We start from the raw sequence: 24,594 nt of genomic DNA, 5'->3' as shown, positions 1-24,594 counted from the left end.
CCTCTGACTGAGTAGCCGAGTGCCCTAACCACTAGGCCACCGCGGCTGGTGTAAAGAAAGTACCTGAAGTCCTCCGAGGATTTGTATGATGAAAGCTCTTCGCCGTCGAAGCCACTCAGTTGCTGGTAGTCCATATATTCAGCGCCTGCTAGCGTGAAACCTCTCGGAAATATGTTCCCTAACATATATTAGAGATCAATGCAGCAGCCGAGTAACAACAGGAGAACTTTTTAGCGAGTGAATGAAGTGTCCTAAACTTCTGCGCGAACAGACGATGCACGCCGAAATGTTCGCACTTGCAACGCTTTTTCGCCATTAAAGGGCCACAGAAAGGGGTGTTCGAGCTTGGCTTTAAAATGCCTGCACTATGTAGAACACAGGCCACCGAGCGTCCATGCAGCATACGAGACCTCAGAAGCGAGTGGGAAATTTACAATACATTTTTAAAAATTCCCGCTTTCACACCTCGCGGCGAAGCGCGGTGCCGGGCTTTCGCACGAAAACCTGGCAGACGACGTCACGTCTTGCACATGACGTCAGCAGCCGGGGGTTATCATTGGTTCACAGCGCCAAATTCTTTCAGACGTCACGCGCTACCGCAGCCGCGGCCACTCCGCGCGCGCCGCAGGCGGCGGAGGTAGGGAAGGGGCCGAGTGAGTGGGGCCGGCGGAGGAGCGACGTCGTTTTGGTGTGCGAGAGGAGAGAGAAAGGTGCGAAGACGTGGAAGTTCAAATTTTGTCTGCATATAACTCAGCTTCCACAAAACGCATTAAAATAATTCTTGCTGGGGGATAATTATGAACCGTCACAGACATATCACGCCTTTATTGAGACCCCCTTTCTGGGTCCCTTTAATTCAAATACGGGACGTCGAGCGCGGACATAATAAAAATACATGTACAGCATCCTAACCTTTTTTACGGCTTCATTCGCGCGTATTAACGCATGAAGAGCCGAATTCAAGCTTGTCAATTCCGCATTTCAAGCAAAGCGCTGTACACACGCATCTCGCCGAAAGACCCGGAAGTCGGAGTACCCAGCATGCCTTGCAGCTCGTTCAGATTGGACACCACCTATCCCCCATCGTGGGTATGTGCCATCACTTTTAAGGCAACAACAACAACAAATGGCGCAGCATCTGTCTCGCATCTCGGCGGTCACCTGAACACAGAGATGAAAGGAAGAAGTGGAGGGCTCCAGAATAATTTCGACCACCTGTGGATCTTTAACGTGCACTAACATCGCGCAGCACACGGGCACCTTTGCGTTTCGCCTGCACCGAAACACGGCCACCGCGGTCGGGTTTGAACCCGGGTACGTCGGATCAGTAGCCGAGCGCCCTGGAGTACCCAGGCTCGAATCCGACCGCGGCGGCCGCGTTTCGATGGAGCCGGCGAGAGTCTCTTCGAAATCCGGCCAGCGTCACGAGCGGTTGCAGCCGCACGCTCTCGTCACCTTCCGCGGCAGGCGCACGGAGATCCGTTGTGCCTTGCCGCTGGACTTCTGGTTCCACGCTGCAAAATGAGCGCAGGAAACACGCGCTCTCGGCATATCATTCCCCAGCACATGCTCGGGGATGGCTCTGACCCAAGAACGCGACGCACACGGGAAAATGCGGCAGCCATCGGCTCATACAAACGTTCGTTGCCGATGCTTCCGAAGTCGCCAACCTGCCCCAGCCGGTAAATTGGAAGCCCTTCTTACGTAGCGGTCTATTTCCGAGGAATGCCTCGTTGATGTTCTGTAGCTAGCTGGCCCGCTCTGTGTATTACTTGCAAATACCACATGAGCGTTCATGTTTTGTCGTCCCTCGCTTTGTTCCCTTGAGCACAAACCCCTCTGCGATTAGCGAGCGGAAACGCTGTATCCGCGGAGTGGGAGTGCGGCGGCGGCGGAAGGCTATACCCCCATATTCCGCAACAGTGACAGTTATGAGTATCTGTAATGTTCTAAAGGGCCCCTGAGCAGGTCCAGACATTCAAATAAACATGCCACGTACAATGCCAAGTACAAAAACACTTTTATATATGCGGCACTGGACAAGATCTCCAGGCACCAGATCCCCCATACCTCCACCCTTCACCATTAAGCGGCCTTGGCTGCAGCAGGTCCTAAATGGAATACAATGGTTCCCGTAAACCTTCTGATTTTCCTTAGCCTCCTTTCAACTTTCCTTTCACAATTTTTACTTTTTATTTTACAATTTCTTCACAACTACTTTTTTAACTTTCCTATTCATTTGGAATTGAGAGGCACAGAGCAGCACAAGTAATTGGCCCAACATTGGAACTGTATTGGCAAAGCTGGCCCTACAAAGGACCAGGATGGGACCATCCTGTTGCAATATTGGGCCGATGACCTGTGCTGCTTGATATATATGGTTGTCGAGCAACATGTCAACTTCAGCACTCATTTCTAGGTCACCTGGCCTGTACTCTTAGAAAGTCCAGTTTTTTTTTAGGGCTCCCATATTCCACAGAATTCTGAAAACAGCTGTACTACATACTGTTCACAGTTCCCATGAGAGCCACTTTGTACCAGGCTTTTCTATGTACTCCTAATTCTTCCTCTTAAAAAACTCGCGGAAATTTAAGCCACTGTCCTCACTTCTATGTTCAATAAGTGCCCCCTGAGGCAGCTCTGTGCTAAATGGAGCATTGGCATTCACTGAAGCCATAACCTGCGAATGTGACTCCACTTCTCAGTTGCCCAGAACCCCCCCCACCTTTCAGTGTTTTAAGATATTTAAAGATGACAGGAATGAGTGGCTCCGATTGAATTGTTTTTTTTACTGGTCATCACAGAGATCACATGGTTGACTTTTCTGCTCTTTTTCTATTTTGCTTCCTACATTCCCTTCCCTTGTTTAAGGCAGCCAACAGGACATTTTGCCTTGTTAACCAACCCACCTTTCTCATTATCCCCCTGCCACTTCTATTAATTTCTTTTCCAATTGCCCCTTGGTCTTTCTCGACTGGGGCTATTAAACAGGACCTGTGGTTGCACTGAGGCAAAGATAAGTGCTAGCAATAGTAACCCATGAACAAATTGGCTGGTGACCTGGCATGCACTGAATTGTGCTGGTCTTATACACACAAGCACTCTTGGACAATAGTGAAAAGGCAGACTGCAGCACTTCGGGCATGAACCTAGACCGCTTCCAATGCTGAAGCAATGAGGCCACTGCTGGCCAATTCCCATTTTCCTTCCAACTCAGATAACAAGGTTCAAAGTAGTTCAATGCTACCATTCAGGATCGCTTTGGATTGCAACCAGTTCATGCTCTCTTCTCATCATGGGACCAGCTAGCCCACATACTGCACTAGGTGACGCAAAACCCACATTGTGAGCCCAATTGCATTAACTTCTTGTTATAAGCATTTCATTCACCAATTAACAAGCCTTCATGAAGCTTTTAAGAAGTCAGCTTTCAAACCACCAGGCCTTATGCAAGGAAATGAAAGCTATTTTCAGATGTTTTTTTTAAAACGAAGAAAAACCAGCAAAAGAACAACTCTCAGCAATACTCCTCCCCCAGCTTACTTCTCTGAACTCAGCTCATGGTGTACTATTATTCTGGTGAAATGGCATGGATCAAAGCTTCTCATCAATATCAAGCTCCACATGCAGTGGCACCAAACACCTGCCCACACAACAGGAAACAAACTCACATTATTAAGAAAGGTGTCTGGGTCCGGATAGCTGCGTGTAGACTCCATTTCCATTTTGATGCCAGTTGAGACAAAACTACATTCATCTATGCAGAAGGCTTTTTCAATGTTCTGTGAGCCATCCATACCAGCTGCAGAGGACTGCATAGACAAGTAATAAGGACATGGGTGCACCTCTTCAGTACACAGAACATAAATGGCAGTACCAAAAAATTGTGCTTACAGAGTGTGTGAAGTAAAGTGTGCCATTTGGTTTAAAGAAATTGGCACACGCTGCATGACAAAACTGAAGCAGTATTATTGGCAGTCACCTAGCACAAAAAGTATTTTTACTTCACAGCTATCTAGTCACCTAACAAAGTGGATTCTCTCTAATTACAAAAAAACTAATTTTGAAGCGAAAGCTTCACTACGCTAGGTTTTCAAGAGGGCAGTGTCAGTGCAGTCATGTGACAGGCATCACGTGGCAGGTCATGTGACCTACTGATGTCATCTCAATCTGCCCACCGCGGCAGGTGGCAACTGCCCCCTTGGGCATTTCATCGACTTTTTACAGACAATCCGTTCGGCAGTGTGTGTGGCGTTTGTGAATGTAGCCATGCAAAGGAAGCTTTCGCTTCTCACCAGGGTTAACCAAAGTTTAAACCATAGCTAATTTTTTCATCTACTGGAGACTTGCAGAAACTCTCTAATGCAGGCCAAAAAATTCCAAATGCCAGCTACAACATTTGTAACAGCACCTTCATTGAGCACGTCTTCCCTTAGTCAGGACAGGCCACACGAAATCCAAAGATTCCACAATATAAGTGCCTGTTCTGAATATTTCACAGGTGACATTGCTCCGTGCCACATCAAATCTGAAGTAGCCATTTGAAGTCTCGCTCTGCAAAATTTTTATAGCATCCAAAGTCATTGATCTCTTTTGAGTAAAATGAAACAGTACTTCCGGTTAAACCAGACAATTACTAGCCATATTGTTGCAGTCTCATTGCTGTAAATGTACTAGCTTTTATTTAAAGCAACGACTCATGTTAACCTGTAAATCAGTTGTACAGAGGCAATACACTACGCAGACAGAACAGTGATGGTGTCACTAAACTGTACACTAGTCAATTCTCTTGCTCATAAAATGCAGACATGCTACACGAATATAAGCCACACATGCAGGCCATATATCACATAAGCAATTAACAGTCCGGTTGCGACTCACAGAAAGTGTTCTCATGGCCTAGCCACAATGCTAGGCCTGAGCAGAAGCAAGGAAACACATTGTGCACTAATAGAAAACCTATGCCAATGCATTAATGGGACACCAATAACAACCTGCAAGGTCAGTAAACCCATACATCTGGGCAAACGAAAAGATGGCTAAAAGCTGGGTGGTTCTACGTAAGATCGGACAAAGGGTGGCTGGTCAACCTCTTAAATTTATTTGAAATTTTTATATACTGTTGCCTAAGCACTGGAATGAAGCGATTCACAATTGGTTTTGCTCCAAAAAATTTTTTCAAACCATGCGACATTATTGATGACGGAGAAGTGGAGTTCCGTACTAAAGTGCTTTGCTGTTCTGGACAACTTTGGTTATGAATTACATAAAATATATTAAAGTTAGGTATCTGAAAATTGTTTGAGTAAATATATGGATGGTTTTATTTGTACTCCATTATTTTTGTCTGTTTGCAAGCTGATGTTTTAAAATTTTTTTAAATTTAAATTTGTCAAAATCCGCTCAAAGAACGTTTTTCTATCTAGCTTGCAGGTCGTTGTATCAAAAATGGCTTGTAGCAGAGTGGCAGTAATTATGCGTTATCATCGATATGCGCACTGATCCATCAAACTGCTGAAGTTCATAATTATGTGTCTTTTCGATAAACAGATATGATTGCGCTAACTTCAAGAAAACACAGAACGATGAAAACTTCTGATGACTATTTAAAAAAAAATTTATTTTTAAACTTTGTCTACATGTTCTCCTTTATATCAAATTTTGTAATCATTAAAAACATGATACATAATTTTCTGTCTAATAGTTATGACCTCTCCAATGAGACCTTTCAGCAAGGACTGGTAAACAATGTATATTTCACTTCTTGCTTGCATGTCTATAGAATGCAGGAATGATTGGATCGCAGTTTCTAAGAAAGATGTGGAGTAGCAAAAAGGTGTCGGCAGCGCCGAGCGGGTCAATACAGAGATAACCTGGCCTCTGCAGCGGCCATCAGAGCGGGGCTACTAAGCATACGCCCGCGCAGCCCAGATGCTCGTTTTACGAAGCGGCGCTTTGAAAGTTCGTTCTCTCGTCCTATACACAGCCACGTGGGGTAGAAACTGGTCCTTTGTCCCCAGACATGGTCACGGTGGATGGGAATAAAGCATGCTCGCCCGCCACCGCAGTGCGCAGCACGACGAAGAACCACTGGAAACGAAGCCTTTTGTGCTTAAAGGTCAGCGCAACGTTCTTTTCGGCAGACGATGGCTGTACTGTGACGCGGCCCAGCACGATGATTGGAGCCATAGACACTCGGGTACTCTCCAGGCGGTCCATTATGGCAGACCTTGGGCAGATCTTCATCAAGTGGACAGAGGGTGCACCAGAAAAGCTGTAGTGGCTATGCCGGACGTGTTCTAATCCCCTTAGGGTAGAGGGGAGTCCGGGCACAGCACTCCCTATCGGTTTTCGGATGTTGACTTCCATCGCAGATGAGCGAGAGATATGCTTGCATTTTGCTATTACTGCGTGCACTGCTCACGTGCATCTCATGGCAACAAAGTATAGCTCAGACCCAATGTTTTGTGCAGGTTACCTTGCCAAGCACAAGAAGCTCATTGCAAAGAAATAATTTTCGCAGCGTCACCGACCTAGACATCAACGTTTTCAAGAGCTTCTAATATCTGAAAGACCTGTGAACGTCAATGAGGTGGACTACTTGTGCTACCCGTGCTTTTGTTACTTCTGCAATGAGATATCTTCACGGAAAGTGCGGTTTTGTGATGACATTTTTATTCCCCCTGAAGAAGAAATCATCAAGCGGAGCATTGTGACCATCGACGTGTCCCCGTTGAAACCACCAGGCACAGCGAGAAGTCGGGACAGGCCTGCTTACATCAAAAGGAAACAAAGTGAGGTGTAGAAGGCGGTAACTAAAAGTTAACCGCAAGAAACGCCGGGACTACAGCCAAGGTGATGCATCAGGAAGTTCAGCCAAAGAAAGGTGTTCCTTGTACGCGCAGTGGGCAGAAAGCTTTAGGCAAGCCTATGCAGCATCTATGACACCCCGGGAACAGCGGAAACTTCTCACTATCCTACCATCAACACTCGAAAAAAATGAGAATAAGAGGCTGTGGGAATTTGGCCCCTGAGTCCCTTGAGCGAAGGCTGAGGCCTTCATTTGGCGGCCAACGTGGGGCTTGAACCCACGACCCTGAGATTAAGAGTCTCATGCTCTACCGCCTGAGCTAGCCAGGCCATAGCGAAGGGAAGAATACCTATGAGAAGTTGTGTCGCATCGTGACATGGCCGCAGATGAGAAAAGATATCTTGATGTATGCTCAAACTTATCCTACGTGCCAAATTGAGAAGCCGAGGGGAGGGAAACCATCGGGCTTCATGCAACCCGTGGAGAGCAGATACCCATGGGAGATCGTAGTATGTGACGTAATGGGCCCTTACCCCCGATCCTTACCCCGATTATTAGTGATGATGGATGATTTTTACAAATGGGTAGAACTGTACCCACTGTGTAGACTAGGCGATGGTAATCAGATAAGCTGTTAGACACTTTCACCCATTTTGGTTTTCCTGCGTAGCTTGTCCCGGACAATGCCACGTATTTCATGGGCAGGATATTTGTGGAGACCTGCAAGGCCCTGGGCTTGCAGCACAAAAAGACTATGTCATACGATCCTCAAGCCAACATTACAGAGTGGGTTAACAGAAACCTCAAAATGGTGATGGTGGCATGCATACAGCGCCATAAGGACGAATGCCTGGCTGCAGGAAATGGCTTTTGCCACAACAGTAAACCGGTCAACAGGATTCACGCCGGTAGCCATTTTTCTCGGTCGCGAGCTCAGGTTCCCTATCGAACATGACCTGACACACTGTTCTGGTTTGTCACCTTGCAATCACCCCAAGTTTACCCAGGATCTGTCTGGCCGCCTGACCGGAACCCTGAAAGAGGCCGGAGAGAACATGGACCTCGCCCGCCTGGAACAATCCAACCAGTACAACAAGGGAAGACGACTCGTAGTATTCGAGGTCGGCGACAAGGTCCTCCGCCGCACGAATCCACTCAGCGATGTGGCAAAAGGGTTTGCAACCTCCCTCGCATCACGCTGTGAAGGTCCTTTCGTAATTCTGAACCGCATCTCCAGTTTAACCTAACTTCTGCGAAGCAATCATAGTGGCCGGGCAGTAGGGCCCATCAACATTAACGACCTTACAGCATACCATGAGCGTTCAATATAGTACCCACCCAGAGGCCATAGCATGATTTTCTATGCAGTCATTTATTACAGGCCCTGATGTTTATACACATGACGATCTTCCTTCCGTAGCCGTTGCAGGATACTGCGTCATCACCAAAACGAACACGGCGGTCCCGGCAATCGTGACCACTTATGGGGCCTACCATAGCCTGGTCCTGAGCCCTTACAGCCAGCCCACTTATCATGCACCCCCGCGGCGGCAACAGGAGGTGCCCGCGGCGGAAGGAAGAGTACGGCACGTGGCAACCTGGTGCCACATGGGAGGTGGCACAGAAGCGTCCTTCACCTCGGCACTTGCATGGGAGAATCAGGTGCGCCCGGAGAGGAGCAACCTGCCGGCACCAGCTCCATTTACCAGCCGTAACCTGGAGGACCTGTGCCGCATCGATCCCCTCCAGCCACTCCCCGAAGAGGCCAGCGTAGGCCGGTGTTCATTATGCGACGCCTGCATAATTTACGACGAAGTGCACACCAGCAGAGCATTACACAAGGAGCAGCAACACCTGCACAACACTTTACGCAAAGCACTGGAACCAGACACTCTGAACAATGCCAGGCGTCGCATGCTGACAGAGTTTGCCGCAGCTATGAACCGGAGTCAGCAAATGCCACCGGCCCTTCCATCTTGGGACACCGTGGCCGACGGCAACCTTGTAGACCTCGATGACATTTAATACATTGATAGATCTTGTTCTTTTTTTTCTCTCTGTCTTTCCGCTACCCTCTTCTCTCTTCAAACCACCAGGATCGGTTCGGTCTTGAAGAGGGGGGGGGGGGGGGGAATGTGCGCATTTGGCTCCTCTGTCTAGGCGTATAAGGACGCACACAAGGCATCACAAGTGATGGGCGCCGTTCCGATGGTGGCGAGTGCACCCGGCTGCACTCAATTGGCAGCGACCTTATTGCGCATGTCAGGCAGGCCCCAGGACGGCAGCGCGTAAAAATTGCACGTGACCCATCCCGCGCTAGATAAGCCGCAAGTAAGCGGCAGTGGAGGGTTCTTCGGCTGGAGCGTTTCGGCAGTGTTGGATGAGCATTTCCCCAAAAGGTGTACTCCCGCGTCAGTGAAGGAAGCTTTGAGTAAGTCTCCGAGCAAGCCTGTCTGTTTTCCATTTACTAAGTGAGTACGTCTCATTGCCTCGCTGTTGTGGCAGGTTGCCTGGTGCCTCGGCTGCCCTTTTGAGCTGCCTTTCCGCGTGTGCAATTGCTTGCCTTGTCTTCACTTACTCTTTTTTTTTTTTTCTTTTTTTACCCAACCTCGGGTTGACTGTTTTCCCAATTCACAAGACTTGGATTCTTACTTCTGTTGCTGTTTGGAATGAAAACAATTTTGTTGCTGCAGTTGCTGATGGTTCGTCGCACAGAGCGCGGCCCACGAGCCCCCGTGAGCGAAGGCTGAGGCCTTCAAAGCTTATTCCCAAAGCATCGATATATCTGATCAACAACTCCAGGAAACTGAAAGAAAATCACGGCATGTGGTACAGACCAGATCCTTTCACCAGGCATAAGGTGAGCCCTGAGTGCATATCTGTGGCGCGCATGAATACTACATGAAGGATGAGTTGGAATGCTCCAAACAAGTCCTAACAAAAAGGATGGTTTTTGGTTTGGTTTTTAGGGGGTTTAATGTCCCAAAGCAACTCAGGCTATGAGGGACGCCGTAGTGAAGGGCTCCGGAAATTTCGACCACCTGGGGTTCTTTAACATGCACTGACATCGCACAGTACATGGGACTCTAGAATTTCGCCTCCATCGAAATTCGACCGCCATGGCCGGGATCGAACCTGCGTCTTTCGGGTCAGCAGCCGAGCACCATAACCACTGAGCCACTGCGGCGGCTAACAAAAAGGATGTCCTCTCGGTTATGATAGATGGAGAAAAAAACATTCGTAACAAAGTGTTTCATGACTAGATCAATTAGAGAGGCACCCTGCATATACAAAGATAATCCTCCTGATTCTAGCATTGGCCTATCAAAATTTTACACCTTGAGACCTTGATGGGTAAAATGTTATGCCCAGCATGATGTGTGCATGCGTGTCATTTGTGCCAGCTATAAATATTGTCTCGCCACTCTTGAGAATGGCACTGTCTACAGAATCGATGTTGACGACATTCACCCAGCATTCATTTGCATTCCGTCATCAACGCAGTGCCTTTTAATGCAATCAGTGTTTAAAAGGCAGATCTCTGACATTGGGGGAACTTAATATCCCAGAGGACGAAGAAATATTAGTGACATGGGAGTCAGGCGATCTTGTGAAAAGGCTAGTAGTGGCAAGATGGACCTTGCACACCCAATTAGGGAGACACAAGGGAAAGCGATCTACGAAGTAAAGAAATGCACACAGCGTGGAAGCATTGTATTTAACTTTGATTTTGCCGAAAACTGGACTGTCGTGCTTCCTGGTGAGGTTCAGGCATACCACTAGCAAAAGAAACAAGTGTGAACAGGATAGAAAGCTGGGCTGGTTGGAGGCTATTTATGACGAAATTTGTAGGCGCAAACTTTGCAAGCACAGAAAAAAAGAGGTCAAAGGACAGGCGCCGTTCTAACAACTGGTTTACTGGAAAGGCCAGACTTTAAATACGAAGCAACAATGACATGACAAAAATTAATCAGTTCAAGTTCAAAAAGAAAACAACATCAAGATCTCCGGAGATATCCTATTTCTTTTTTTGATAGCGAGAGTGATGGCGTGCTGATGCAGTTACCATACGAGGCGATGCAATATGCTTCCATCCCCTCTCTGGTATGTTGTTGTGGGTGACACGCAAGCCTGGCATTCTGTTCCGAGCCATTGTTTTAGAACGAGAAACTTGGCAGAATCACATGTCCTGGTATTTACAAAAGCATCTTTCCAAGTTGACCCACAAGGATCCTTTTGGCATTTCTAATCCAGATGCAACTGTTGCCCTTCTCAGGGAGCACAATCCTGGCTCAGCATATGCCTTCAGCATCGACGTCAAAGATGTATTATTCTTAACCCCATGATCTATCAGCTTTTGTCTTCCATGAAGTCATGCAGCATGGATGAAATTGCGGAATGAGGTTTGCGAATGAGACCGCTGTTTCTGTAGAAGCACTCTTGGAAATACTGACAGTGTACCTTGGTTCTACCATTGTAGGTTGGGGAGGCAAGCTCTTTGTACAGAAGTCTGGGGTTTGCATTAAATCGCCTGTTGCACCTATCCTGAGCAGTATTTTTCTTTTGACGAAGTTGATCGCGAGCTCAACCAGAGATTGAAAGGCATGCACAAGGGCATCTTTCGCTAAGTTGACAATTTTTTGGTTTTAGTCGACAGAGCTGGATAGCGACCACATCGTTAACATTCTAAATGTCTTCAAGGAGTGCAGCTCAGGGCTCAGTTTCATCCTAGAGGTGCCAAAAGTAGATGAATTGCGGTTTTTAGATATTAAGCTACTTGTTAATCTTGTGCATACTTGCTGGCAGTACTGTCCCAGGTAAAAAAAAACTGATCCTCAACTATAGTTCTGAGCATTCAAAACTTGTGAAGAATGGCATTGTTATTTCTTGTCTGCAGTCTAGCCTTGCAAAATCGCATATACATACAATGCATGACATCTTTCATGCACATGTGTCCAGACTGTCGGAAGCAGGCTACTGAAGTAACATAGTAGTCCAGTCGTGTCAAGTTAATGAAATGGGCAAAAGGCCAGTCACCTTCCATTAATGAAAACTAAAAAAACTCAAGAGAAATCTGCTCTCATTCCCTATTTTGCACCGAATATATCCCATGGGTTAAAGCCCGTGGCAAATAAATATGATGTCACAGTGGCCCTATCCACCCTGCTAAGATCAGGAATATTATGCCCCTTGTACAAAGAAAGACAGAACAAGTTGATCGCAATTCTTGGTCTTGCAAGATTAAGCACAGAGTGAAGTTCGTACGATGTGAATCTGCTATTATGTACAAGATTCCCTTCCTGTACAGACATATACATAGACCAGACCGAAAGTTGTCTGAATATCCGCCTTAGAGAGCATAAAAATGATAGTTCATCTGGAGTGGCTCAGTACGGCCATGAATGCAGAAAGTGCTGCCCTATATTTGAGGACGCCCAAGTCCTGTTTCATCACCCACAACAACATACCAGAGAGGTGATAGAAGCATATTACATCACCTCGTATGGTAACTGCATCAACCCGCCATCACTCTCGCTATCAAAAAAACAAGTAGGATGTCTCCAGGGGCCTGATGTTTTCTTTCTGAACTTGAACTGATTAGTTTTTATACCATTTTTGTTTTGTATTTAAGCAGTTGCAGCCTTTCCAATAAACCAGTTGAGAGAACAACGCGTGTCCTGTGTCCTCTTTCCTCTGTGCTTCCAAAGTCTGCGCCTACAAATTTTGTCATAAACAAGTGTGAATATTTACACGTGCGGTCACAATGAGAAAATCTATGAACAGTTTCACGATTTTTAGTGACAATTTGAGCCACGACTGCACTCACGCCTGCTTGGCTTTAAAGAAAGTGAGAGAATGGGTGCACGACAGCCTGCCGGTGTACTCCAAGGTAACGTATGTCAGTGATGGAGCCGCCAGTCATTCAAAAAATAGATACCAGCTTTTTGAGTTTGGAAAGAGTGATTGCAACAATACCCAATGGATAATCTCTGCAGCCCGGCACAGGAAAAACGCGTGCGACGGTGTTAGAGGACTCATCAAGAGCTAGGCAATGCTTAACAGCCTGAGAACTAACCCTGAAAGAACAAACCCAGTCATCAGGCAACAATATATAAAAGTTTCAAATGAATTTCAGAGGTCGACCAGCCACCCCTTTTTCGATCTTACATGGAACCACCCAGCTATAAAACAGAGAAGTAACTGAGAAGCCATGCAGAAATCAACCCGAGTGTAGAGATTTTCTTCGTGTCATCGTAACTCCCATTCACACAAGCCTGTAAAATGTACACAAACTGTGAAGGGTACAAAAAAGATAGTGATTATCCAAAGCAAAGAATTGCTTAGTGCCATATAATATGGTTTTGCAATGATTGAATTTTGTGAGTCAGTACAGTAAAAAACAAAAAAAAAATGCGAGTGTCTCTTATTAAAGGACAATTTTCCTCAAAGCGAAAATTAAATTAAATACTAGTCTTCTTCCAAACCTCTAGTGACGTAAAAACTGGGATGTTATGAAGTTGCGCAGAAACTCTTCCATGCAGAAATTATACTGTTGTATGTACTGTCAAAAGCCAAGTTATGCAGAAGGCATAACAGACAGAAGATATACCTTGCATTTACAGGAACCAAAATCCAACGTGAAATGTAAACTGTGGGGTTTAAGGTCCTAAAACAACACATGGGATAAAGGGAATGCCATAGTGGTGGGCTGCAGATTAATTTAGACCATTTTTAACATGCTTCGACATCACACAAAAGGCGGGCATTTTTGTATTTTGCCTCCAACAAAGTAAGACCACCACAGCTGGGATCGAATCCACTACCTTGGTATCAGCAGCTAAATGCCAGAGCCACTAAGCCAACATGGCGGATGTAAAATGTGAGGTATCTTCTCAATCAAATTAAGTTAAGAGTGTTGCCTGCATTCATACAAGGAAAGAAGAAAGTAATCAACAAAAATTTTGTTATCTGCACTTCAGAATTCATCTCAAAGTCCTGTCAACGTAGCACAGGTATATGTAGCAGTTCAAGGAAGTGGTATGCCAAGTTTCTGCATGTCGATGTTTTCACATTGAAAGATCCCTACAAGCACAAAAATCACAAATATTTGGAAAAGACAGTGCCCAACGTGACTAATTAATTACAAGGCATTCTTTACCGCCAGTTCTTTCAGCCAGCGCTAGCATGTGGCTCCTGTGTGCATCAGATTCAACTGGCCACAGCGTCGGTGATCACGTGGGCTCAGAAATATCAGACACAAGGAGAAGTGCATCTGCTTGTGCTGCCACAATGCGTTGGCAAGTAGCCTGTGAGGTTCTGAGTCACCATTTTTTTCAGTCAAACACAGGGATGTCACGATTCTTGTTTGCCCGAATGACATGTCCCTCAATGTCAATTTCCTGGAAATGTTGAAGCTGCTCACTAGCAAATATAAAAAAAACATATTAAAGGGTCTATGAAACTATTTTGATGGGCATATTCTAGTGCAAGAGATCTGCAGAGGTGGTCTTTGTATTTGTAACATTCCTTAAAAACATGCTACTCCACATGCCTCACGGAAATGTGTATGCATGTTTTTGTACGGAAACATCCACTACATTTAAGTTTTGCCTCAAATGTAGAACTTTCACATCTTCATGTTTCACTGAGCCATGCATTCACTGAAAATTCTACACGAAGTCAGACCTAAAAAACAAATTACATGTACTCACATGGAGGATGCGATCATAAATGTCGTCATCACTTGCGTCCTTGAAAACTGCAATTAAGAAAGTAAGCAAGAACAGAGTCTTGCCTTTATATACTGCAGCACAGCCTTATGTCATTACTTCATGCAGAAAAAGAAATCCACATAAATGCATTCATACCAGTAAATAAGTAACCACAGAAATATGAAGGCTCCATTAGTTGCAGAATAAACTGAAAATTAAACTTAATTTGCTCATAGCATTGCCTTTTCAATGACAAATCAAATTGCATATTTTTACTAAGCAAAGAAAAAGTGAAAGAGCAATCATGCACCAGACAATGGAACACATTTTGGGCACAGACTATGGGCACCGTACGTGCCAAGGCCACCTAATCAATTTCATGAAAAATGATTTCAATGACTACACAGTGACTTTTAGGTCATACTGTTGTTTCACAGCGTTGCTGAGCCTGTACCAGACAACAAGCATAAAAGAAATCAGCAGAAAGAAAACATAGAAGAATCTCATCGAGTAAGAATTTTAATCCATTTATCAAACGAAAGATGCACCTGAACATGCCTACAAAGATATAAGTAATAATCATGTATATTTCTACATGTAACATACCTCCGCGCCTCTGCAAGATAATGAGCCCATAACAGTTGGGCAATACATGCTGCCTCTCTTCAGGATAAAACATGTTATCCTCCCCTAAATATTTCTCAGAGAAAGGACCAAAAGTAAACCACTGTTTTCATTTTTCTGGCACACACAAAAACAAAATGGTGGAAAGAAAATAACATTTTCCTTCTTAAATCTACATGAATATCATAGAGGGAAAAGGCATTTCCTGCTTAATAATTTCACTAGCACTGGCAATACAGGAAGTCTATATTTTATTATTAATTAATGGAAGATTCAAGATAAATTTAGACCAATTTATGTCCCTGAACGTGTACTGAAATCTCGATACACAGGAATTTTTGCATTTTGCCTCTAGCAATATGTAACCACCATGGCCACGTCAAACACACCACCTCGTGCTCAGCAGCTGAATGCCGCAGCAATGGAGCGACCATGGGAGGCGAGCACTTCATGGAAATAAAAGTTAAAAATCAATGTAATATAAAAGTATCAAAGGATGTAACAACAGGAACAGAAGTTTGCTGACCATAAAAGTTGTGAGGAAACTGATTTTCCTTACAGACATAGCAAGTAGCCCAAAAATAAAGGTGCAAGGAGTGACCACAACATAAAACAAAAATTAATTTAAAAAAAGGGTGGTTGTAGTGGTACATCATTTAAAAAATTAGCTGCGGTCCAACTACTCCTGAACCTGGTTAGAGAGCAAAAGCTGTGCTGTATCAGGTAAGTAGACACTGCTTGGCCTCTATAACGTTCAGTGTGTTCCGCACACTTGATAGGCAACGTGCCCACCCTGCTAGGTGGCAGTTAAATTAATGGTTGATCGTGAGAGGTTGGTCACCCAATGACCGCTGCAGCTACTGCTGCAGTGGCGCATGTCCACCACCATGTTTGCAGCGCCAATGCATGCAGCCCACATCTCTCTATCTCTCAACTGCCACAAACCTAAAAGAACAATTGAGACGTCCACTGCCTTAGGGAGCCAGTTATGCGCCTTCCTTTCCTCAAAATCATTGTCAACACTAGTGCCAATGAACACAAAGAACGGCAACAGTCTATAGCTTCAGTGGCGCATTTCTCCTACAACATTGCGAATGCCAACGCATGCAGCCCACATCTGCCACTACTGCCACCTAGCTTAAAGTGCGACTGAGGTGTCCAACATCCCGGGGGCCAGTTATGCGCCGTTTCTTTGCTTTTTAAGAAAATTTAAGACCGGTTTTGAAGAAAGGAAATGGTGCAGTAACTGTCTCATATATAGTCTAACGTTCGACGGAATTCCCTATGGTAAGGATGAAGCATAAAAACAAGGTGAAGTTTGGGTCACTGACCAAGTCACAAACAAACGAAAATGACGTTTCGGGTACCATATGGGACCCGTGCTCACAATAAGACTGTCAAGAAAGAAGGCGTGATTATATAGTCTTCAGGATTGTTCCTAATCTTTTTGCGTAGATATGATGAAGAGAGCCTTGATTCCTGTTCAAGGTGTCTTTCGTCGTCTAGATGACTAATGATTCTAGATGCAGTCTTTTCAAATTATTCCTTTCTGTGGCTACAATCTCCGCCTCGTCCCAGGCTATCTCGTGGCCAGTGGTCTGCACGTGCTCGGCGATAGCGTTCTTTGATGCGCGGTTGTTCCTTACGTCGCCTTGATGATCTTTCATTCGTCCCTGGAAGTTCCCGGTTTTGCCGATATAGAAGGATATGCAGTCATTGCAAGGAACTTCGTAAACCACACCAGGAAATTTGGCGCGTGGCAGGGGGTCCTTTACGTTGACAAGTTCGGCACGTAGCTTGCTTGTTGGCACGTGGGCGATGCGCACTCAGTGCTTCCTGAAGATTAGGGAAAGGGTTTCACTGATTCCAGGTACATAAGGAACTGCAGCACGCTTCATGGCTTTAGCAGTTCTGTCTCGGTCCCCTCGTGCGTTGCAAGTTTTTTTACATATTGTTCACAAGGTTCCTGGGGTAACCGTTTCGCTCGAGATCCCTTTTTACCACCTTAAGTTCGTTGCTGAAGCTTGCCGGGTCTGCGCGCAGACACTTCTTGCACGGTTCAGTTGTTACGAGACAACTGATCGTTTGTCAGCCAAGGGGTGGGACGATTCAAAGTCGAGATATCGTCCGGAATGCGTTGGCTTTCAGAACACGCTAAAACTTAAGCGGCACGCGTCATGCTTGACGTTGATGTCCAAAAACAGGATGCTGCCATTCATTTCCTCCTCTTGAGTTCTGCGGAAGAAATGGTGCTCAGCCGTGGTTTGAATTTCAATCAAGGAAAGCTGCCAGACACACGCAAGATGATCTGCGCTGTGGAAAGAGCCGTCAGCCTTCTGGATCAAGACGTCCAAGAGGATGTCAGGACGAACGCAGTCTGTATACTTAAAGGAATGTGGACCAAATGCTGCCAACAGTCTTTCCGAAGCTGAGTGTAAGGCGCTCAAGTCACTGCGGAAAAACAACAAAGACATCGCCATTCTCCTCGCGGACAAAGGAAATGTAACGGTGGTCCTTGACCGCTCCGCCTACCACTCAAAAATGACCGAGATGCTCGAGGACGAAAGGACCTACTGTAAGCTGACCAAGGGCCCCACTTCAAAAGTGCAGTCAAGCCTATAAAAAATCCTTTCGGACATATTCACTGGTCTCCCCCATTCTCAAAAGGAGCTTTACTACAGGCTTCTTTGCACAAATGGATCAGCTCCCGCAATATACGGTTTGCCCAAGATCCACAAAATTGGAACTCCACTCAGATCAATCGTGGATTACACAAGATTCCCGCTTTTCAAATTTTCAGGATACCTGCACGAAGTTTCGGCACCATTGGTGGGAAAGTCAGCGATGCACATCAAGAATTTGCAAGATTTCATTGAGAAGGTCAAGGACATTACCCTGGATGAAAACGATATACTTGTGTCATTCGATGTTCGCTCATGTTCACGAGTGTTCCGGTCGAACTTGCCGTACACGCCTGCAAAGAGGCCCTGAAGAACGATCCATCCTTCCCCGATCGTACCTCGTTGGAAGTTAGCGAGATCACTGAACTCCGCTTCTGTCTGGCTAACACATACTTCGTTTAAAAAGGTACGCTGTACAAGCAGATTTTTGGTACTGCTATGGGAGCGTCAATTTCAGTGACGGCTGCCAACCTTACAATGGAAGCCATTGAAAGCAAAGCCCTGAACTCATTCAAGCCACGTCCAAAGGTGTTCCTGAGGTACGTGGATGACTGCTTTTGCATTCTGAACAAGCATCATCTACAAAGCTTCCTTGAGCATCTCAATGCCACGAAGCCATCTATAAATTTTACCGTGGAAGAGGAAATGAATGGCAGCATCCCGTTTTTGGACATCAACGTCAAGCATGACGCGTGCCGCTTAAGTTTTAGCGTGTTCCGAAAGCCGACGCACTCCGGACGATATCTCGACTTTGAATCGTCCCACCCGTTGGCTCACAAACGATCAGTTGTCTCGCCACTACTGAACCGTGCAAGAAGTGTCTGCGCAGACCCGGCAAGCTTCAGCAACGAACTTAAGGTGGTAAAAAGAGATCTCGAGCGAAACGGTTACCCCAGGAACCTTGTGAACATTATGTCAAAAAACTTGCAACGCACGAGGACAACGAGATAGAACCGCTAAAACCATGAAGCGTGCTGCAGTTCCTTATGTACCTGGAATCAGTGAAACCCTTTCCCAAATCTTCAGGAAGCACGGAGTGCACATTGCCCACGTGCCAACAAGCAAGCTACGTGCCGAACTTGTCAAAGTAAAGGACCCCCTGCCACGCGCCAAATTTTCCGGTGTGGTTTACAAAGTTCCTTGCAATGACTGCACATCCGTCTATATCGGCGAAACCGGGAACTTCCAGCATCGAATGAAAGATCATCAAGGCGACGTAAGGAACAACCGCGCATCAAAGAATGCTATCGCCGAGCACGTGCAGACCACTGGCCACGAGATAGCCTGGGACGAGGCGGAAGCACGTGCAGACCACTGGCCACGAGATAGCCTGGGACGAGGCGGGAGCACGTGCAGACCACTGGCCACGAGATAGCCTGGGACGAGGAGGAGATTGTAGCCACAGAAAGGAATAATTTGAAAAGACTGCATCTAGAATCATTAGTCATCCAGACGACGAAAGACACCTTGAACAGGAATCAAGGCTCTCTTCATCATATCTACACAAAAAGATTAGGAACAATCCTGAAGACTATATAATCCCACCGTCTTCCTTGACAGCCTTATTGTGAACAAGGGTCCTGTATGGGACCCGAAACGTCATTTTCGTTTGTGACTTGGTCAGTGACCCAAACTTCACCTTGTTATTATGTCTCACATATATCGGTGGACACCCAAATTGGTTTTGAGGAAAGGAAATGACATAGTAACTGTCTCACATACATCAGTGGACACCGGAACCGTGCCCTAAGGGGTTTGACCTCTGGCTCACTGGAAGGTCAAAACCATAAGCACCCCGAAACCGTTATGAGGTAGCATCTTCACTTTCGCGTCAATATTAAGCAGTAATAAAAAATGCCTCCAGAAATGAGAAGCAGCTATGTGCAACACAAAGGGAGCATTGCATGCTACATTGTATCACCAATACATATAATTATTCTGAAAGTAAAGCTTCCAGACGAGTCAAGCGATCGATGGATCCATGATAGAAATGCAGATTCAGAGTTCCTCGATAACAATTCCTTAACCAAGGCAGTCCAGCACAACTTTGCAACAGAAATCAAATGCAGTGCTGCAGTCTTCTAATATAAGCCTCGCACATACATGCACTAGTCTTGATAATCAGCTTGTCGAGCAATGGCTTGGCAGGGCTGCACTTATCTGCACTGCAGGTTGCAACACATGGTAGGTGGAGGCAGGGAGGATGTGCAGCATTACCCCTGTGTTAGGAGTCTTCAGCTTTGCACCTAACTTCTGCCCTAAGGATGGGCTGTGCCACCATTCACAACAAAGAAAAGTTGACTTCAGAGTATAGCAAACAGCCCACGAGTAACCGGGCATCTGGTCTTTGTAAGACAAGATACCTAGTTGCTGTCAGGTCTCCCCACCACCCAATTACTTTAAAGTTATGTTACCGTCGGAGTAGAGACAACAGAATCAATGCCAACAGAATGTCAGCAAATTCCCGTCACAGACTAGTTAAATTTACACAAGTGCTGTCAGCACGTTCTGCAAGCTGACTTTTGGTTGCAAGGTGCAACCTGTCTGGTGCATGTAGGCATGGAACAACACTGAAGAGAAGCTTACACAGCCAGTGATCGACCATCTTCTCACGCTGACATTATCCCTTCATTCACAATCGTTAACAAAAACATTAATTCAACAGCAATGACTAGCAATTTCCATTTGCTGTCTTGGTGTCTCTCGAGTGCATGCATTGTGTATGGCTCTCCAGCAAGAATTGCCATTGACAACACTGTTCTGTTTACAGTACATCTATTGCAAGAGCTGGCAAGGCGTTTGCAAAAAATGAGACGTGAACAACTCTTGCTACAAAAAGGCATTTTCTGGGGATAGCTGATGCTTTGTCCACAAATTCTACTGAGTCAACATGCAACTGAGTTGCAAGCAAGAATATGCAACATGAGAAGAACATGCAAAGCAATTATTAGGAAGTATCAGACATTAAAAACTGTATAAGTCTGCGAAATTAAACAAAAACTAACGCTTTTAAAATGTCCTGCCTTATTGACACTTAAGGGTTATGAGAAAATATAGGTGACAAATTAGAATGTGAAAGTGGCAGAAGTAATATATCCTATTGGGCAACTGCGGAAAAAGTGACGAACGAAGACCTACCACACTTAACTTTAATCCCCGAGAAACAAGAAATATTGCATGAAACAATAACAAACTGAAAAGCTCCCAAAATTAGCACACAAAAAAATAATTACAAATAGAAGCTCCACATTTCAAACACTTTTGATACAAATGGAAACTTCTTTTGAATGCCAATAGCTTGGAAATGGCAGAAGCAAAACATGATTTAATTCTACCATGTTCATCTGTTCTATGCACTGACAAACCATAAAAAGAATGGAAGGCATCAGTATTTTTTTTTCCAACAAATAGCAACTGGCCACCAGGGCACATCACACTGAATTTTCCAAACTGTACACTAGAACAATGGTATAAAAAAGGTTGAGCAATTTACCAATTAAAAAAGTCGCTATCGTGATCAGACGCTTGTACTTACACATGAAACAATGCATACGACATGCGCGATGGAACAGCGATGGTTTTTCATAATTAACATTAATTTATATCAGTTCCTTACTTAGGAACAAAATTTTTTTTTTAAGGAAGCACGCCAGAAAAAGTACTTCAGAAGCACTTTCGTGGCATTAAAATTACATCAAATGCACTGCTTACATTCGAACAGGCATTACGCCTGGCAAGTCTGCATCGGGTGCCGGCCGGCCTACTCGCCAAACAAAACCTATTCTCAGACAAATGGGAAACTGCTCTTTTCGAGTAAGCAGCAAAATAATCACGTCCGTTGTCACTGAACACAACGTGAAACCAAGATAGTAGACGCAAATGAGGAAAAAACTTGCCGCAACTTCGCGGCAGACCAAAACCCCTTCTTCAAGCCACAGATATACGAGAAAAAAAAAAAGTAGTTTCGACTACTACGAAAAGATGCGGCTTGAACGCGTGCGGAAATTACTACAAGAGAAAGTTGCGACGTGGAATGCGCTACTGCAACAATGACTGTTCTGATCATGTTGAACGGCAACGTTATTAGCGTCGAGAGTGTCACTGGACGCGCTTCAATTTCGCGACTGCGGCCTTCAGAGAAATGCCAGTAAATGCAACATTCCGTGCAACGTAAGCACCGCCGCGTCTTGTTCACAACCGGTGAAGGAAACAGTAATCCAAGCGCAATGAAAATGTGTCGGGCGGCACTGTCGTTATTCTCTATTCTTGCTTCGACGCATTTTTTTCCCCTTTATTTCTTTGAATTCAGCACAAAAACCACGAAACGAACGCCAGCTGCAGGTTCGATGCAAGCAAGCTCACTGCCACCCGAACACACACGTCGAACGGCCTTCAGAAATAACACGATAAGGGAAGCAAAAGTAGCTGCGCGCGAGCGAGTCGCGCGGCAAGCATTCTTTATTTCTTCACCGCGGAGATGAATCAAGAGCAGGCAAAAACCACGAAAAGGTAAAAAACGAAAGAGAAACACCATAGGCGATTCCTGTCGGCCAGCCGGTACGCGACGGGCATGTTTTTATCGCTCAGAGCTGTGCCACTGAACCGGTGAAACTGAAAACACACTGCCGCCAGCAAGGTGCGCGTAACTTAGCAACGTGGTAACAGTGCCGGCGTGACAAGAGAAACGCCGGCAAAAGCGACTGTTTCTTGAGTGGAATTCGAAAGGACTGATGCTAAAACATTCACATTTCGTATTTTTGTTCCTGGAAACGGCGTTCAGGAAAGTCAAAAAGCAAATCTAGCGAAAAAGAACAGTGGGTGTGACTTACTGTAATTGTAGTCTTCTTGAGAAAATGTGTTGTCCGCGATGAAACTTCGGTCGATTTCCTGTTTGATTTCCATCGCGCTTTCGGCCAAGGCCAAAAGTTCGACGTCCATTGTTCAATTCTATCCTAAATACTCAGTAAGGCCAACGTAGAACGCAGCATTCTATTGACGACTACCGGTGATGATCAACAGCCAACAAGCGGCCGAGCAGCCGAAACATGGACGACGCTGCCTCGATTCTGTTTTTTGTGCTCGCCTGTGGCGGCGCTAGGATCGCATCCTACTCTTATCATCATCACCACTAGCTTGGCTAGAAAAAAAATTATGGTAGGTTGGCCACTGGGATGCCGTCATCCTCAACGCAGGCCCTGAGTTGCCTGAGTACTTGAGCGCAGAAATGACTCCTAAATAGGGCCGCCGTTGCAGCTTCGACCAATGGAATCCTGAAATAGGGGCTCCAAAAACAGGATTAACACCAAATTTTGCCAATAAACGTCTTCATTATCATGGCAGGCACTGCCCCAATTTAGAACTGTTACAGCGTTTGTTGTGAAACTTAAGAGTTATTATTATGAAAGAGGTTCGTGTTAAACGACTGATTAAAACGTGCTCCAAAGTTCAACGAAAACTCATCTGACGAGGAAAACGCATGACTATACGACTAAACAAATACTCGCCAAACGGAAGGAAAACGAGCTGAAACAATCGACGTTTCGGCAACCTCATTCCTTTTACACAGGCAGTTTCAACTGTTCTTCAGTTGAACGGCAATTCAGCGATTCAGCTTTCCAACTGACGTTGAACTGAACGGCAGTCGGCAGCCGTACGTACGGCAGGTTTCGTGAACCAACTCAGTTCAGCGGTTCAGCACTTCTAGAGAACGTCATGGAGGGGCTTTAGCTCGGCGGCATTCTCGATTTTATTCTCATTGCTCTCCTCAGGATTGCCATCTACGAGGATAGTTATACCTTTGGTTCAAGAATGTTTATTGCTTGGAGTGGCGCGATTGGAGTTCGGGGCTCAGGCAAGCGACCAGGTGGTTGGCGACTATGGGATAGGTTCTAGGAACAGCAGGGGAGAGTTATTAGTAGAGTTCGCAGATAGAAATAATTTACGGATCATGAATACCTTCTTCCTCAAACGAGAGAACAGGAAGTGGACCTTGAATAACCCCAAAGGTGAGACTAAAAATGAAATCGACTTCATACTATGCGCTAAACCTGGCATCGTTCAGGATATGGACGTCCTAGGAAAGGTGCGCTATAGCGACCACAGATTGGTAAGGTCTCGAATAAGCTTAGACTTGAAGAGGGAATGGATGAAAGTAGTGAAGAGGAAGTCTATTAACGAGTTAGCGGTAAGAGGGAAGGTAGAGAAATTCAATATATCGCTGCAGAACAGATATTCAGCTTTAAGTGATGAAGACCATATTAATTAAAATGGTTCATTAATGTTCATAAATGAACGATAATCTGACAGCCATCATTACAGAGTGCGCAGTAGAAGTAGGCGGTAGGACGGTTCGACAGGATATCGGCAAGCTATCGCAGGAGACGAACGTTCTGATTAAGAAACGCCAAAGCATGAGAGCGTCTAACCCTACAGACAGAACGGAACTAGCAGATCTATTGAAGTTAATAAATAAGCGCAAGGTAGCCGACATAAGAAAGCTTAATATGGAGAGACTCGAGCATGCTCTAAAGAACTGTGGTCGCCTAAAAGCGGTGAAGAGGAGACTATAGGCATTGGTAAAAACCAGATGTACAGTACTCACGGATTGAAATAGGACATTCGGAGCGCTAGCCTTGCAGTGCCACGCAGGCATGTGGTAAACCACAGGCCGGCTGATTGGCTACTGGAAGGAACAATTCTGCTTTGTAGATGTTCTCCCTCTCACGCCATACCACAATGCACCACCTTGGTTCCATGAGTGTCTACG

At 45.5% G+C, this 24,594-nt stretch overlaps 1 protein-coding gene and 1 non-coding gene across 2 annotated transcripts in view; both read right to left on the bottom strand.

Moving 5' to 3' along the window:
• Atf6 (bZIP_ATF6 domain-containing protein ATf6) overlaps window positions 1–22,897 on the bottom strand; it is a 69,918-nt gene extending 47,021 nt beyond the window's left edge. The window contains 3 exon segments of the mRNA XM_077648565.1: window positions 3,672–3,812; window positions 14,524–14,570; window positions 22,658–22,897. Coding sequence (XP_077504691.1) covers window positions 3,672–3,812; window positions 14,524–14,570; window positions 22,658–22,766 — 297 coding nt within the window. The 5' untranslated portion in view covers window positions 22,767–22,897.
• Window positions 7,068–7,141, bottom strand: TRNAK-CUU (transfer RNA lysine (anticodon CUU)). Its single transcript has one exon. It is a non-coding gene; the product is annotated as a tRNA-Lys (tRNA).
• Window positions 22,898–24,594: the final 1,697 nt, after the last annotated feature.

The sequence above is a fragment of the Amblyomma americanum genome, chromosome 1 (genome assembly GCF_052857255.1).
Source record: "Amblyomma americanum isolate KBUSLIRL-KWMA chromosome 1, ASM5285725v1, whole genome shotgun sequence".
Classification (NCBI taxonomy): Eukaryota; Metazoa; Arthropoda; class Arachnida; order Ixodida; family Ixodidae; genus Amblyomma; species Amblyomma americanum.
The sequence above is the reverse complement of the archived record's forward strand: the minus strand, read 5'-3'. Positions and strand labels throughout refer to the sequence as shown.